The sequence below is a fragment of the Salvelinus namaycush genome, chromosome 26, assembly GCF_016432855.1.
Source record: "Salvelinus namaycush isolate Seneca chromosome 26, SaNama_1.0, whole genome shotgun sequence".
NCBI classification, from domain to species: Eukaryota; Metazoa; Chordata; class Actinopteri; order Salmoniformes; family Salmonidae; genus Salvelinus; species Salvelinus namaycush.
The window spans coordinates 30,197,197-30,215,483 of NC_052332.1; the positions used below are offsets into that span (position 1 = coordinate 30,197,197).

At 42.7% G+C, this 18,287-nt stretch overlaps 1 protein-coding gene across 3 annotated transcripts; it reads right to left on the reverse strand.

Annotated features, from left to right (window-relative positions):
- Positions 1-20: 20 nt before the first annotated feature.
- LOC120021382 (U2 snRNP-associated SURP motif-containing protein-like) lies at positions 21-11,655 on the reverse strand. 3 transcript variants are annotated; one of them, XM_038965131.1, is made up of 24 exons: positions 11,602-11,655; positions 10,862-10,955; positions 10,664-10,775; positions 10,437-10,546; positions 10,287-10,354; positions 10,099-10,193; positions 9,908-10,011; positions 9,592-9,757; positions 9,269-9,474; positions 8,374-8,417; positions 7,319-7,423; positions 7,149-7,215; positions 6,602-6,774; positions 6,285-6,447; positions 5,980-6,059; positions 5,790-5,877; positions 5,540-5,668; positions 5,181-5,361; positions 5,018-5,092; positions 4,872-4,935; positions 2,437-2,584; positions 846-956; positions 500-708; positions 21-409 (listed from the first exon to the last, which is right to left on the reverse strand). In XM_038965131.1, exons 2-24 carry the CDS (start codon positions 10,946-10,948, stop codon positions 283-285), a joined length of 2,712 nt encoding a protein of 903 aa, XP_038821059.1. In that variant the 5' UTR covers positions 10,949-10,955; positions 11,602-11,655; the 3' UTR covers positions 21-282. The 3 variants fall into 3 exon arrangements, with proteins under 3 accessions (XP_038821059.1, XP_038821058.1, XP_038821060.1); XM_038965130.1 differs by lacking the exon at positions 11,602-11,655 and adding an exon at positions 11,236-11,352; XM_038965132.1 differs by lacking the exon at positions 11,602-11,655 and adding an exon at positions 11,236-11,351 and having other exon boundaries at positions 9,908-9,972.
- Between the last annotated feature and the right edge of the window lie 6,632 nt (positions 11,656-18,287).

An 18,287-nucleotide genomic window follows, 5' to 3' on the forward strand; every position in this document is an offset into this window, starting at 1 on the left:
AGCATGGATGACAACACAGACACATTGCCAAGAGTGATTTATTGTGTCAGGAACTAGTCGCAATCTGAATGGGGTTTAAAAACAACCTGACGGGAAAACAGAACTGTACAAACAATGTTCATCTTACAAAAAAATTGCCAAATCTTCACTGCAGAGGGAAACAGCTGTCAGTTGGTCTGCAGAGGCAGTTCAGAGGCATTGTGGGAAAGAAGCGTGTGGCGGAGCAGGGCAGTCCATGAAAGCCGCCTGGCTGCTTCAGGGGGAGAGGCATAGGCCTCAGGATCAGTGTTTGCTCTTCTTAGTCTTTTTGTGGGAGCGGTGTGGCGACCGGGAGCTAGACCTCCATGTCTTCCTGACTGGCGAGGGCGACCGGGACCGCTTGGACTTCTTGGGAGACTTTGACTTGATTCTGTTGGAAGGGTGGGATAGGGGTGAGTCAGCACAAATATAGAATTCTGAACACAAATTAAATGGAACAATGGTTTCACATAGGCCTTACTTTGCAGGAGAATGTCCTCTGTATTTGTGTGTCCGCTCCTCTGTGTCTCTACTCCGTCCCCTGTCCCGGTCTTGACTCCTTTTACTCTTCTCCTTGTCCCGTCCTTTACTGGTCTCCTCCGCCTTGTCTCTCCGCTCATCCTTCTTTGATCGCTCTTTTGATTTCGGAATGGATCTCTCTCTCTTCTCCTTGTCATCCTTATCAAACTCCTGAGGTAAACAGAACATGTGGAGCCATTGCAACCGGTGAAGTTTTCTTTTAAAGTCACATTTAAACCTGCAACTTCATGGTATCTGGACAGTTTCCCTTACTGCTGGGCTTATGAAAAAGTACACTAGAAACCCACCTCTTGCAACAGCTTGTTCCTGTAGTGCGCCACCTGTTTCTGCATGTTTAACCCTGACTTCCTGGGCTTCTTCCCAGACTCCAGCTCATCCTGGAACTTCATCACCTTCACCTGCAGCAGAGACACATTGCGTAAATATAAGATACATACATTCATACTGTTTGGACAGTGGGTCCAATTGTTGCATAAATTAATGGAAATCAAAAACTGCCAAGCGTAATTGGGTTTTACCTTCAGACCCCTTTACTTTTTCCACATTTTGTTACAGCCTGAATTTAAAAATGATAATTTTGTTTTTTTGTTACAAATTAATGAGAAGCTGAAATATCTTGAGTCAAGTATTCAACCCCTTTTGTTATGGCAAGCCTAAATAAGTTCAGGGTTAAATGTGCATATCAAGAACTCTGTGTGCAATAGTGTTTAAAAAAATGTACCTTGTCCCCGAGCTGACAAGGTAAAAATCTGTCGTTAACCCACAATTAAGAATTTACTCAAACTCAAGGATCCGCCCCTTTTTCAATTTTCACCCAAAATGACATACCCAAATCTAACTGCCTGTAGTAAGGATATGCATATTCTTGGTACCATTTGAAAGGAAACTAACACACATCTGGTAAAAGATAATACACAAAAAAAAGCGTTATTTTTGTACCATCTTTGAAATGCAAGAGAAAGGCCGTAATGTATTATTTTGGCCACTAGATGACAGCAGTGTATGTGCAAAGTTTGACTGATTCGATGAACCATTGCATTTCTGGTCAAAATTGATCAAATATGCCTAATTTGTTTTAGTAATAACTGTTAAATTGCACTCAAACAATAGCTACTGTAAATTGTACAGTGCAGTTAGATTAACAAGAATTTAAGCTTTCTGACAATAGATGTCTGTCCTACACTGGAGTAGCTTACCAAGAAGACAGTGGCTGAGTTAGTTTTGACTAAAATCTACGGCAAGAACTGAAAATGGTTGTCTAGTAATGATCAACAACCAATTTGACAGAGCCTGAAGATTTTTGAAAATAAATGGGTAAATGTTGCACAATTCAGAAAGACTCACTGTAATCTCTGCCAAAGGTGATTCTACAAAGTACTGACTCAGTGGTGTGAATACTTATTTGAATGAGATTTCATTTTCAATAAATTTGTTCACTTTTCCATTATGGCCTTACATGGCCATGTACTCTTATTTCCAACCGGCACAGCCAGAAGAGGACTGGCCACCCCTCAGAGCCCGGTTTCTTCCTAGGTTCCTGCCTTTCTAGGGAGTTTTTCCTAGCCACCGTGCTTCTGCATTGTTTGGGGTTTTAGGCTGGGTTTCTGTATAGCACTATGACATCTGCTGCTGTAAAAAGGGCTTTATAAATAAATGTGATTGATTTTGTGTGTAGATGGGTGAGGAAAAACAAATACATGTTGAATTCAGGCTGTAACAACAAAATGTGGAATACGTGAAGGGGTGTAAATACTTTCTGAAGGCCCTGTATGTATTAGTATTAGTCGGTTGACCGGTATGGACTGAGTCTGAAGGTCTGCTGCAGTGTGTTACGTACTGTGTTACTTGGTCCTAGTAGGCATTGTTGACTGTGCTTACCTCCAGCTCTCTCAGCCGGCTCCTCTTGCTTTCGGACATCTCAAAACTGCTAAGGGAGCTCTTGAAGTCAGCATTGTCGTACTTGGAGGGGCTGTCATCATCGCTGCTGTCACCCTCGGACTTCCCATCTCCTCCCTTAATGTTAGCACTGTGGACCAGGGGGAGATAAGAGGAATTTAATTTATTTTGGGTAACAGACATGTACAATGTGGACCCGGAGGATATCACTCGAAAGTATTAATTAAAATGCTTGTTTCCAAAGTGGACCTCGATGGTAAAAACATTCATTCATGTATGTTGACATCCTAAAGTGTCACTTTTCCCTAACCAACCATATTAATTTCACGTCATACCGATCCTTCAAATAAATACACCTGACCAGCAGTAGGGACAAGGGGCAGTGGAGTGATTTCTCTTACTTAGACAACCTTGTCCAAATGAAAACCTTTGCCTGCTTTTTAAAGATATTTTTTCTTGATCTCCAAGGGGGAGGCTATTCCATAGCAAAATGTGTTCCTCACAGCACTGTTTACTCTTGGGATTTTACAAGACATAATACTAGCTCTGGTATTGTGACTGTGTTGGTTATAGACCATACCAATGTGGTTTTTCATGTAACCTGGGGCACGATCATTTAAGATGTCAAACGTATGATTAAGTTGGTCCACTCTGGACTCCATAGGCAACAAGCCCACCTCTCCGGAACTCCTGTACCCCTATGTGGATCCTAGGGTGGACATTCAGCATGTACCTGATAACACTATGTGGGTCCTAGGGGGAACATTCAGCATGTACCTGATAACATTATGGGGGAACATTCAGCATATACCTGATACCATTATGTGGGTCCTAGGGGGAACATTCAGCATATACCTAATAACATTATGTGGGTCCTAGGGGGGACATTCAGCATATACCTGATAACACTATGTGGGTCCTAGGGGGGACATTCAGCAGATACCTGATAACATTATGTGGGTCCTAGGGGGGACATTCAGCATATACCTGATAACATTATGTGGGTCCTAGGGGGGACATTCAGCATATACCTGATAACATTATGTGGGTCCTAGGGGGGACATTCAGCATATACCTGATAACATTATGTGGGTCCTAGGGGGGACATTCATCATATACCTGATAACACTATGTGGGTCCTAGGGGGGACATTCAGCATATACCTGATAACATTATGTGGGTCCTAGGGGGGACATTCAGCATATACCTGATAACATTATGTGGGTCCTAGGGGGGACATTCAGCATATACCTGATAACATTATGTGGGTCCTAGGGGGGACATTCAGCATATACCTGATAACACTATGTGGGTCCTAGGGGGGACATTCAGCAGATACCTGATAACATTATGTGGGTCCTAGGGGGGACATTCAGCATATACCTGATAACATTATGTGGGTCCTAGGGGGGACATTCATCATATACCTGATAACATTATGTGGGTCCTAGGGGGGACATTCAGCAGATACCTGATAACATTATGTGGGTCCTAGGGGGGACATTCAGCATATACCTGATAACATTATGTGGGTCCTTGGGGGAACATTCAGCATATACCTAATAACATTATGTGGGTCCTAGGGGGGACATTCAGCATATACCTGATAACACTATGTAGGTCCTAGGGGGGACATTCAGCATATACCTGATAACATTATGTGGGTCCTAGGGGGGACATTCAGCATATACCTGATAACACTATGTAGGTCCTAGGGGGGACATTCAGCATATACCTGATAACACTATGTAGGTCCTAGGGGGGACATTCAGCATATAACAGATAACATTATTTTTCATGACCTGCATTCTCTTTCAGATTTTTTGATAGCCCACTATACCAAGCAGAGCAGCATAATCAACATGACACAAGCAGTTTCTTAACTTTGATGTTAAAATATCCAATATCATATAAACATTTACATTTGTTTGCCATTTTAGAAATAATTTTAGCAGCAATCAGGTCTCCAGAAAGGGATTGATCTAGGGACACACCAAGTTAAGTTACTTGTTTTAGACTCAATCTCCTTGCCTGCAGTGTACCTGTATCTTGTCAGCCCTAAGCAATCTACGATTTGTTCCAAACAAAATCGATGAACTTTCCCCCAAATGTAGCAACAATTTGTTGCCAGTCAACTAATCTCTAACAAAATGCAAGAGCCACTATGTCCCAACTCCAGTTCTCCCAACAGTACATATGTGTTATGGCCCCATACAAGCACACCTGATTCTACTTGTCAATTAATCATTAAGCCCTTTTTTTTGTGCAGGGTTACAACAAAACTGTGTACTGTTGGGGGTACTGGAGGACTGGCGCTGGAAAACACCACTCAACAGCAGCACATGCTACATTACAGTAACTCTGTGATGCTTTGGGTTTCAGTGATGGGGAAAAGAGTGCCTGCACCAGGTTCTTACCTGGCATTCAGGTCATCCCCCAAGTCTCGCTCTCCCAAAGTGTCCCATTTGGATTCAGTGTTAGCTGAAAGAGGAAGCGGCAGGGTGAGCTGTAGGTTAGGAGTAGAGATATGATTGTTGGGTTGACAGTGCTGACAGTACAGTACCTTGTGGGAGAGCGTCAGCATCGTCCACCCTCTCCCATTTAGATAGAGCCACTCTTGAGTGGGCCAGGTCATCCACTGCAGAACACAAACTTACATCAAGTCCACATCTTTTAACGCTTTCATGGTTTCCATTTTTCACAGAAATTCTGCCAGATTGACTTACAAGGCATTCCGTCAATGTCCTCCATGGGTGCACCCAGGGGAACCCCGTCGATGTCATCAACAGGCACCCCGTCCAGGGAGGCAGGGTCCCAGGCCAGGGGTGAGCCGTCGAGGTTGTCCAGTGGAGCTCCGTCTAACGGCGCCCCGTCCAACGGGGCTCCATCCAGGTCTGGAGACGACACCTGAGGTGAGGTATACCCAGCCCATATAAACCAATGTTGCTAAATTCAGCTCTGCTTCTAGCTGAATTGTATATTTACACACACTATCAGAGAATGTAACAGTGTCATCAGTAAAATAGGCATTGATCAAAACTCTTTTCCAGGTCTTGTCCAGGACAGGTCCTGAGATCCAGCTCACCTCTACCCTCTCGATCACCTCCTCTCCTGCCTTGATCAGACCCAGGAAGATGTTCTGCAGCTGGATCAGGTAAGACTCTGGGTATACGGCCCAGTCTTCCCAGGCCCTGAAACAGCCCATTATCTTTTGCTGAGGACAGAAGACATATGGGTGAGTGATAATGTATTTGTTCTGGTCAAGGCAATAACAGATCACAAGCATGGAAAAACATTATAAATCATTGTCATTTTTTAAAAACTTCACTCGTTACCTTGAACTGTTCAGCTTGTAGTCTTGCTTGTATGTTTCGATATGCATCACTAATGTCACCAAATATCTGGGGCAATTTTGCTTCAAAACTGAAGGAACAGAGAAACAATAAACCGTTAGAAGGACACAGTATGACCACTGAGCATGTGTATTATGTAATGACAGACTTATTTAAAATATACTTTTCTTACTATTTGCGATAATAAGATGCATTGGCAACTTTGGCACAGGAGTTGTACAAGATGTCGGATACAAGGTACAGTCTGGCAATCTGTGGGAATAAAGATAGACATGACTGTGAGCAATAATCTGGGCGGCAGGTAACCTAGTGGTTAGAGTTGGTTCAGTAACCGACAAGGTGAAAAATCTGTCGATGTGCCTTGAGCAAGTCACTTAACCTTAATTTCTCCAGGGATCGTTGATAATACATGTTTTCTATATACTATATGCCATGTGAATGTGCTTGATCGTGTAAGACTGTCATAGGATAAGGGACCTTTTTCTGCAGTGGTGTCTGAAGGAGGGACAGGGACTCTGCGATGGACCCCACCACCTCCTCCGCTGCCTCGGCTCTCTCCAGACAGAACAGCATAGCATCACCAATGTCCTCCCTACGAGGGGTGAGTCCTCTCAGCAGCATCTCTAGTCTCTCCCTGTGCCTGGAATAAAAACACGCATTCATTGTTATCCTGAGAATGTCCATATTCCAAAGTCAGTTTTTCCAGTAACACGTCAGATCCATGAGAGAATGCTTTTCATCTTCAGTCTGCCTCAGAACCTCCCTCTCTGCCCTGTATGTACAGCAACACTCACTCTGTCTTCAGCTGGCCCTTTTTCAGCAGCTCCTCCTCCAGGGAGGGAGACTCCTCTTCCTCTCCCGCCTCCTCATCTCCATGGAGGTAGGGGTTGAGGAGGGGCGGCCTCCAGATGGAGCCCCCACGGAACATCCGGAAGTCTGCCGTCCTCCACTCACTGGGGGGCTCGCCCTGGGGATGGAGGGATAGGGACATGGATGAGGCGCAGCAGAGGTGTAGTGTGTACTGTTCTTTATTTCACTTCTATTATTATCTCTCCTGATGCCTAGACACTTTAACCTGCCTTCATGTACATGTCTACCTCAAATTCCTCTGCACATTGGTCTGGTACTGATACTCCCTGTATATAGCTTCATGCTTGTTTGTTATTCCAATTGTGTTACTAGTTGTATTATTTTTTTAAACTCTGCATTGTTGGGAAGAGCTCGTAAGAAAGCATTTCATGGTCAAGTACACCAGTTGTATTCAGCGCATGTGACAAATAACACTTGATTTGAGATGGCCTCATGGTCATAGGGCTGTAGCCAGGACAGATCATGACCTACCTGGAGAATGGAGTAGAGTTTCCAGCGGTAGTACACATGCTCTTGGCTTTTGTTGTCAAAGAGAAACCTGAAATCATGAATAAAAACAGTTTCAAAATGAGTTTAAAAAGACATCTTTAGACCAGTGGTATGACTAGAGGGAAAGGGAGAGCTCAGCAATGGTAGATCACCTCAAGTCAGGATTGTTCTTCTCTTTGCTCATAATGATGGCTTCAAACATGGGTCCCTCACGCACCACAAACTCTATCATCCTGTGGATGAGGCCTAACAGATTCCTGTGGAGTAAAAGGAGAGGGGATGAGACCAGACACTGTGACTTGTCCCCCCTCATCCAGACCAGTGGCCATGTCAAAGCTCTCACTGAACACTGGCCCCAAGCCCCTTAACCTCTCTCTGTCTCTCTTCTAGAACATTTGTCCCTCTGCAATCATTTATCACAGCAACGTTGAGGATATGTTGTGTGATGTGTGTTGGTCTGCACACACGAGTGAGTGGGGGAGACGGTCTGTCCCTAGTGTGTAGTTACATCAGAACTAGTCTTTCTGTCATGTGTCTAGTATTATGTGTCGAAATGAAGAAGCAGTAAGTGTGTAAATGAAAAAAGAGGGACTATATATACATGAAAGTGACAACATTATACTACTATTAGCTACTACTGATTTTAATCTAAAATGCATTTGCTTTCTAGCTGCATCTGTCTGCAGTGTCTCAGCCAACACAGGTAGGAAGAACAAAGGTTGCCACTGAAGCTAGTACCAGTATGTTTCAATGGATATAATTGACTCCAACAATCACTTAAGTCTAACAATCCATTTTCCTGACAGGGGATTACAATGGTGACATTTACTAATCTAATGAGGATGACATGAATGAATAAACTGTGATAAACTATGGGCTTTGCTTACTAGGCCAATGATTCACTTCAACCATGTTCAACTGAGGCCCATGGCCCTCCTACTAGTTAGATATAGGGCCTCCAGTCTTAAGCAGCAGGGGTTACCAATTCCCTGAACATTACTACAAACTATGAGACAGTTATGTTCTCAGCTGTCCTCTCCCATTAGTCATGTACATACAGATGTAGCACTTAGGACTGGGGCTTCCTGTCTGTCACGTACGTACACAAGAACAGTACACCAGGGCAGGGCCTCTGTCCTCTAACACGGTTCTGTCTGTGAGAATGTCTGGTCAGTCGTAGTAGTAAGAATGGATAGAGAGAGTGTACCTTTCTGTTGGGATAACCACTTTGACTACAGCTTCGGACAGAGTCTGTTCGTGAAGTCAAATCAAATAGTGAAGATATAAAAAAAGTGAGTATATATACACAGATGAAACACTGCAGGATACATACAGCATATCAACTGAGGACAGCAGTAACAGCTATACTTTATTTTAACGAGGGGAAAAGTTCCCACATTCGAGAGACAGGTACACTGTCGTTAAAAGTACATTATCTATAGAATACCCCCACCCTCTTACTTTTACAGTAACATTTTAATTACATATGGTTCTGTAACTACCTCATAACTCCATCTGGGTCAAATTCCCCAGCCTTAGAACATATCCTAAAACTAAGACACTACTAGTCTAAGGAATAGATTCATAACATGTCTATACACGCACCACAGGACAAACCAACTGGATTTTAAAAAAGGGAACTCGGAACTGCTATTTCAGAACATGACCATCACATCCCTTTTGTTTTGTGCATAAAATGCCATTCTGAATTCTTGATCAAATTCGAAGCAATGTCCAGTTGATTGAGCCTATGATAAATGTATCAACCTGCATAGAATATCTACTACACACACCTAAAATTGGCAAATTAACTGTAGTTTAAAACAAAGTAAAACAATTATTTAAACAACTTGACAGAACCATGCACACACACTATAGCAGGGGTCTCCTCACCCTGTTCCTGGAGAGCTACCCTTCCGTAGGTTTTCGCTCCAACCACAGTTGTAACTAACCTGGTTCAGCTTATCAACCAGCTAATTATTAGAAAGGTGCGTTAAATTAGGGCTGGAGCGAAAACCTACAGGATGGTAGCTCTCCAGGAACAGGGTTGGAGAGTCCTACCCTACACTAAAAAAAAAGAAGAAAAAAAAGGGCCAACCTACCTTGTCAAACTCCTCCTTGGACCTGCCCCATGGCTTGGTAAAGTCATTGCGGAAGCGGTCTCTGGGCTGAGCGTTGAAGGGCAGGCCGGAGGGGGGTGGGGGTGTGGACATTTTAAGTACCCCTATGGGTGTATAGAGTGGCTGGGGAGGGATGCGAACAGCTTTCCCCCATCCCAGCTTCATTTCAAAACCCATAACCATTTTACCTGCAGCAAAAAGGTGCAATGATCCTACAAGGTTAATGGAACACGGAGCAGGGCATTTATCATCTGGTATTGTTTACTGAACAGAATGCAATATTCCCTCATCACAGATTGACTCACCGTCTAGAGCAGCCAAGGCCCTCTCTGCATCTTTCCTGGTCATGAAGGCCACAAAGCCTCTATTTGTGACCCTTGTGCGTTCCTCGTCACTACGGGGCCACATGATCTTCACACTCGCCAGGGGACCATACTTGCCAAACTCTTTGCAAAGCATTTCTTCATTCATCTGACACATTAGAAGTATCATATCAGCAAAGTTTCACAAAAATTCTGTCAGCATTTAAGTTAGTTGAATTTGTCCCAAACAAACGAAGAGCTGGCTATATTGTGAATCTTTATCTCCTGTCAAAACGTCTCAAGCAGATAGTTTCTTTACCTTGGGGCTAATGCAGCCAATGTACAGGTTGGTTGTGTTCGGTATGGCTGGGTCATCATCAAATACTGGAGGGAGACGTTCATATGTAGCTAAACATGTAAAAGCTACAGAGGGTTCATCTTTGATTTGGACAAAGGCTTATTGTAGTAAACCATTCTTATTCCACTGCAAGGGACAGACTTGGCTCTTACTTGATCGTCGCGTTAGTGGTATGTCCAAGTCTCCATATCCTCCTCCAGGCTCATTTGTCTTTCTTTTGTACCTTTCTTCACGTTCCTCCTGTATTCTAGGAGAACAGAATTATTTACACACAAAAATAAACAACAAATTGGTAAAATAATGAAAGAACATGAATTACTACGACGTGTCAAAAACATACTGCTTTAGCTCCTCTTTAAAAAGTTCAAGGTTGCTCTTCTTCTTCTCTTCCATCTTCTTTTTAACAATCTGTGGACCAGACAAACATATAAAGGGGACAAAATAATGTATCATTCTGTATACACAGTAAGTGATTCACATGGATACTCACAGGCCTTCTGATTTCAGAAGAGTGTGCCGGTGAGATGTTCTGGGACACTGAAGTAAACTTGGTGATTGGTCGGTAAAGCTTGCTCTTTTTAACCTCTGCTGCTTCCTCTTCTGCAAAAAAACAAAAAACAAATAGAAATTGTAACTGTGTAGATATTAAAACAATGAAAAATAGTGTTCGCAACACAGACCCAACCAAAGTTGGATTAGCCAGGATGTTTCACTCACCTTTAGTTGCATTGACGATACCCCCACGGACAAAAGTCTTCACTCCACTTTTGTCGTTACTGTCAAAACATGCTAAAAACTCTTCAAAAACTTCCGCTGCTTTTTCTTCTTCCTGGAAAAGGGATTGTTTTAAAATCGAAAATCATAGCCATCTGCAACAAAGTGTAGGCCTATCTATAAAATGGTCAAATCTCTTACCTTTTTCTTCAGATCTTCTTGTTCTCTCTTGGTCAATGTTCTCTTCACACCTACAGGTTTCCCTTTCTTGCCATTTTTGTCTGCCATGCTGATACTTATACAAAAAAACACAGTGTGTCATATTGAAGAAATGGAGAAGAAAATGCACCCTACTCTGTCTCTTCACACACTTCTATTTTATTTCAACTACAGCTCTGCAAAAGCGTGTTGTGTAATGAATGCAATTGCATGCAAACTTATTACAACTGCAGATGCATGAATCTGAACAAATAACAGTAGTTAGGAAAGTTCTGTAACTATCTAACTACTGCGAGCTATGGCCAACCAACATTAGCTAGCTAGACATGTCATCATATTTGTTGACTGTGACATACCTGCACATTTCTGTCGCCAGATACGAACCTAACCTTGCTTATTAATATCTAGCCAGCTATCATTTCCTCCATTACTCTTCAAAAAACTAGTTAGCTCAGTTGATCATACACGAGCCCTGCCTGCCTGCCTGCCAGCCAACCCCCCTCCCCTCCTCCCATACAATCACTGTGTGGCTAACGTTTACTAACTAGCTAGGCCAAATCTCGCTTGCTTGCTGTGTGTGATCTGGTGCAAAGCTTTGCTACGGCGATCATTTCTAACTTACTGCAAGACAAATATGTAGTTAATAAAATAGATGATTGGTTTGAATGATCTACATCGCAATGAGTATGAATCATTAAGACTAAAAGTAGCAAATTCCTTACCGTAGAAATTTACAATGCGTTTGTTATTGCTCCACCATTTTGAATACGACAAAATTGGACATAGAGAAAAACTGATGTCACTACACCCTCTGACCAATAAAAACCCCAGAAAGATGACTTCAGTTTGTCAGCTCTTTCAGAAGGCGTTCATAAAAGTAGGCCAAGGCTATAATAAAATCATTATATCATAATATGCATGCAATGTGATTTAGCTACATAATCTTTCTAATTTCATTTAATACAATTTATATTTACCCAATACTCTGTACGTGTAGATACAGGTAATGCAAATGTATTGATTACCAAATAAATAAAACATTTAATTCTACTACGTTCCTTTGTATATTTCGTAATTAATTTACACCAATTTACAACATATGAGTAATAGTCTCATTAAAATCAATATTTGACATTTTATCAGTAGATTTCCAGAGCAGTTGCTATAAACATCATGTAATATGGCCTACATATACATGCAGCTGCATAGACCAGTGCTATAAATACTTTGGGTAACAGGCTCAGGTCACTGTCCAAACCTCACATGATATTTCCCAAAATAACATGTGTGCCTAGGGTCTTTATGAAGAGTGTGAACATAGGTGTAGCCTGTCACTTCAGCTCTTCTTTATCACTTGTCATTTTGAGTTCTAATATTAATTGAGTTCTTCAGAGGTCAAAAACGTTTGTAAACACGGCCACATAAATTCTCTGACATGCCAAATCTAATTCAGGTGATGGGCCTAACTGCTCTGCAAAATGCTTTTGCGGGTTTCCATATAACTGATTATTAAAACAGCCAAGAAATGTAATGAATATCTGTGCCATACATACTAAAACCAACATCAAGATAAAGTGGCAACATCCTACATCTTTGGGTACTTCATTGAACTTTGACTACTGGACTATTTGAGGACTTGCCTTTTTGACACTTTCAGACTCATGTACTTATGTACCTTTATGAGAAAGCCAAATCAAATCAAATCAAATTTTATTTGTCACATACACATGGTTAGCAGATGTTAATGCGAGTGTAGCGAAATGCTTGTCCTTCTAGTTCTGACAATGCAGTAATAACCAACGAGTAATCTAACCTAACAATTCACAACAACTACCTTATACACACATTGTGTAAAGGGATGAAGAATATGTACATACAAATATATGAATGAGTGATGGTTCAGAACGGCATAGGCAAGATGCAGTAGATGGTATCGAGTACAGTATATACATATGAGATGAGTAATGTAGGGTATGTAAACATATAGAAGTGGCATTGTTTAAAGTGGCTAGTGATACATGTATTACATAAAGATGGCAAGATGCAGTAGATGGTATAGAGTACAGTATATACATATGAGATGAGTAATGTAGGGTATGTAAACATTATATTAAGTGGCATTTTATAAAGTGGCTAGTGATACATTTTTTACATACATTTTTCCATTATTAAAGTGGCTGGAGTTGAGTCAGTATGTTGGCAGCAGCCACTCAATGTTAGTGGTGGCTGTTTAACAGTCTGATGGCCTTGAGATAGAAGCTGTTTTTCAGTCTCTCGGTCCCTGCTTTGATGCACCTGGACTGACCTCGCCTTCTGGATGATAGCGGGGTGAACAGGCAGTGGCTCGGGTGGTTGTTGTCCTTGATGATCTTTATGGCCTTCCTGTGACATCGGGTGGTGTAGGTGTCCTGGAGGGCAGGTAGTTTGCCCCCGGTGATGCGTTGTGCAGACCTCACTACCCTCTGGAGAGCCTTACGGTTGTGGGTGGAGCAGTTGCCGTACCAGGCGGTGATACAGCCCGACAGGATGCTCTCGATTGTGCATCTGTAAAGGTTTGTGAGTGCTTTTGGTGACAAGCCCGAATTTCTTCGCATGTACAGTAACTGCGTTAGTGCTTTAAGATTACAGTCAAACAAGTTGATGTTCAGTAAATCTGTAAAGAGAAAGCAAACATTTTTAAATTGACTAGTGGTGGAACACTGAAGATTATTTTCAATGATGTTGAGTTTTTAAAGTGTTAAATGTAAGCCTATCGGAAGGGTTAAGAGTGTGATTAATGAGATGCTTTTGATATAGGCTACAGAAAGCACAAGGGTCCTCAACAGTGATCACTGCATGATGACAATCCGGCCTACTCGGCCTCTGCCTCTTCCCCGCCACTGCACCTCTGTGGACCCTGTCCTGGGCCTGCCCTGATCCTCATACCAGTGAAGCGATCATTGAGGGTCACTCCTGTCTGAAAACCAGGAAACAAAAGTATGTGGACACCCCTTCAAATTAGTGTATTCGGCTATTTCAGCCACACTCGTAGCTGACAGGTGTATAAAATCGAGGACACAGCCAAGAAATCTCCATAGACAAACATTGGCAGTAGAATAGCCTGTACTGAAGAGCTCAGTGACTTCCAACATGGCACCGTCATAGGATGCCACCGTTCTAACAAGTCAGTTCCTCAAATTTCTGCCGTGCTAGAGCTGCCCCGGTCAACTGTAAGTGCTGTTATTGTAAAGTGAAACATCTAGGAGCAACAACAGCTCAGCCGCAAAGTGGTAGGCCACACAAGCTCACAGAATGGGGCCACCGAGTTCGGAAGTGCGTAGCACGTCTGTCCTCGGTTGCAACACTCATTACCGAGTTCCAAACCGCCTCTGGAAGCAACATCAGCACAATAGGAGCTTCATGAAATTAGTTTCCATGGCCGAGCAGCCGCACGCACACAAGCCTAAGATCACCATGCGCAATGGAAAGCGTTGGTTGGAGTGGTGTAAAGCTTGCCACCATTGGACTCTCAAGCAGTGGAAACGTGTTATCTAGAGTGATGAATCACGATTCACCATCTGGCAGTCCGACGGATGAATCTGGGGTTGGTAGATGCCAGGAGAACGCTACCTGTCAGAATGCATAGTGCCAACTTAAAAGAATGGTAGAGGAGGAATAATGGTCTGGGGTTGTTTTTCATGGTTCAGGTTAGGCCCCTTAGTTCCAGTGAAGGGAAATCTTAATGCTAGAGCATACAATGACATTCTAGACGATTCTGTACTTACAACTTTGTGGTAACAGTTTGGGGAAGGCCCTTTCCCGTTTCAGCATGACAATGCCCCCGAGCACAAAGCGAGGTCCATACAGAAATGGTCTTTCCAGATCGGTGTGGAAGAACTTGACTGGCCTGCACAGAGCCCTGACCTCAACCCCATAGAGCACCTTTGGGATGAATTGGAACGCCGACTGCGAACTAGACCTAATCACCCAACATCAGTGCCCGACTTCACTAATGCTCTTGTGGCTGAATGGAATCAAGTCCCTGCAGCAATGTTCCAGCATCTAGTGGAATGCCTTCCCAGAAGAGTGGAGGCTGTTATAGCAACAAAGGGGGGCCCAACTCCATATTAATGCCCATGATTTTGGAATAAAATGTTTGACGAGCAGGTGTTGTGGTAGTAAATGTTCTAAATACAGGTAATGGCATATCACCTGATTTATAGTGGCTTTGAAGTTAAATCTGAGAGGGATGCCTTTAGCCTGGAGGGACGTCCCACCCCCTGCCCCTGATGGACTGAATCAGTCCATTACTGTGGCCTCCTTAACCTTGGTCCTAAGAGACATCAGGTAAAGACACAGGACAGATAAGGATTAGCTTTTGTAGACTATCTGAATCAATATTAATTACAAGTAAACCTTTGGTTTGTACAGAAACCACAAAGGCATTTCAGTAAAGCAGGGTTGCAGTTTGTACTACTGTATGTGGGCTCTGGATTGGTTTTTCAGTTGGGAAGTGACACTGTCAAGGTAGAACCACTAGAGGACGCTTTTCTCCAGCTATATGAGAGCAGATGACGATGAGCAATACTGCCAATATAAAATTGTTTATTTGTCACAAGCAACCACAGTTACGTCATCTCACCTTCTAACCTTTTGGTACTTATACATTTTTCCATTTGCTCCAGGAAACGGAGAAGGAACCGGAAAAATGAACATTTAATTGTTTATTTTTCTATAATTCTGTGTATTCATTAAGATTAATTAGTAGGTATTAGACATCGTACTAAGAGCATTTATTGTAAACCATAAGAAAAAAGCATTAACTGAACAGTACCCAGTAATATGCCTTCTTTTCCTCGTGCTGTAAATTACCTCTGTTTGCATGTCTCTATTACTGTAAGTGCAGTGATACAGTGCCTACGGAAAGTATTGACTTTCTCCACGTTTTGTTACATTACCAGTCAAAAGTTTGAACACACCTACTCATTCCAGGGATTTTGTTTATTTTGACTATTTTCTACATTGTAGAATAATACTGAAGTCATGAAAACTATGAAATAACACATATGGAATCATGTAGTAACCAAAAATGTGTTAAACAAATCAAAAAATATATTTTAAATTTGACATTCTTCAAAGTAGCCACCCTTTGCCTTGATGACAGCATTGCACACTCTTGGCATTCTCTCAACCAGCTTCATGATGTAGTCACCTGGAATGCATTTCAATTAACAGGTGTGCCTTGTTAAAAGTTAATTTGTGGAATTTCTATTCTTCTTAATGCGTTTAAGTCAATCAGTTGTGTTGTGACAAGGTAGAGGTGGTATACAGAAGATAGCCCTATTTGGTAAAAGACCAAGTCGATATTATGACAAGAACAGCTCAAATAAGCAAAGAGAAATAATAGTCCAGCATTACTTTAGGACATGAAAGTCAGTCAATCCAGAAAATGTCAAGAACTTTGAAAGTTTCTTCAAGTGCAGTCGCAAAAAACCCTCAAGCGCTACAATGAAACTGGCTCTCATGAGGATAAGTTCATTAGAGTTAACTGCACCTCAGATTGCGGCGCAAATAAATGCGTCACAGAGTTCAAGTAACATACACATCTCAACATCAACTGTTCAGAGGAGACTGTGTGAATCAGGCCTTCGTGGTCGAATTGCTGCAAAGAAACAACTACTAAAGGACACCAATAAGAAGAAGAAACTTGCTTGGGCCAAGAAACACAAGCAATGGACATTAGACCGGTGGAAATCTGTCCTTCGGACTGATGAGTCCAAATTAGAGATTTTTGGTTCCAACCGCAATGTCTTTGTGAGACGTAGAGTAGGTGAACGGATGATCTCCGCATCTGTGGTTTCTACCATGAAGCATGGAGGAGGAGGTGTGATGGTGTGGGGGAGCTTTGCTGGTGACACTGACAGTGATTTATTTAGGATTGAAGGCACACTTAACCAGAATGGCTACCACAGCGATTCACCATCCCATCTGGTTTGTGCTTAGTGGGACTATCATTTGGTTTTCAACAAGACACTGACCAAAAACACACCTCCAGGCTGTGTAAGAGCTATTTGACCAAGGAGAGTGATGGAGTGCTGCATCAGATGACCTGGCCTCCACAATCGCCTGACCTCAACCCAATTGAGATGGTTTAGGATGAGTTGGACCGCAGAGTGAAGGAAAAGCAGCCAACAAGTGCTCGGCATATGTGGGAACTCCTTCAAGACTGTTGGGAAAGCATTCCTCATGAAGCTGGTTGAGAGAATGCCAAGAGTATGCAAAGCTGTCATCAAGTCAAAGGGTAGCTACTTTGACGAATCTAAAATATATTCTGATTTGTTGAACACTTTCTTGGTTACTACATGATTCCATATGTGTTATTTCATAGTTTTGATGTTATCACTATTATTTTACAATGTAGAAAGTAGTAAAAATAAAGACAAAACCTTGAATGAGTAGGTGTGTCTAAACTTTTGACTGGTACTGTAAGTATTCAGACCCTTTACTCAGTACTTTGTTGAAGCACCTTTGGCAGTGATTACAGCCTACAAGCTTGGCACACCTGTATTTGGGGAGTTTCTCCCATTCTTCTCTGCAGATCCTCTCAAGCTCTGTTAGGTTGGATGGGGAGCGTTGCTGCACAGCTATTTTGAAGGTCTCTCCAGAGATGTTCGATCGGGTTAAAGTCCGGGCTCTGGCTGGGCCACTCAAGGACATTCAGAGACTTGTCTCGAAGCCACTCCTGCATTGTCTTGGCTGTGTGGTTAGGGTCGTTGTCCTGTTGGAAGGTAAACCTTCTCCCCAGTCTGAGGTCTTGAGCGCTCTGGAGCAGGTTTTCATCAAGGATCTCTCTGTACTTTAGGTGCCTTTTGGAAAACTCCAAGCGGGCTGTCATGTGCCTTTTACTGAGGAGTGGCTTCCGTCTGGCAACTCTACCATTAAGGCCTAATTGGTGGAGTGCTGCAGAGATGGTTGTCCTTCTGGAAGGTTCTCCCATCTCCACAGAGGAACTCTGGAGCTCTATCAGAGTGACCATTGGGTTCTTGGTCACCTCCCTGACCAAGGCCCTTCTCCCCAGATTGCTCAGTTTGGAATGGCGGCCAGCTCTAGGAAGAGTCTTGGTGGTTCCAAATGTCTTCCATTTAAGAATGATGGAGGCCACTGTGTTTTTGGGGACCTTCAATGCTGTAGAAGTTTGTTGGTACCTTTCCCCAGATCTGTGCATCAACACAATCCTGTCTCGGAGCTCTACGGACAATTCCTTCGACTTCATGGTTTGGTTTTTGCTCTGACATGCACTGTCAACTGTGGGACCTTATATAGACAGATGTGTGCCTTTCAAATCATGTCCAATCCATTGAATTTACCACAGGAGTACCCCAATCAAGTTGTAGAAACATCTCAAGGATGATCAATGGAAACAGGATGC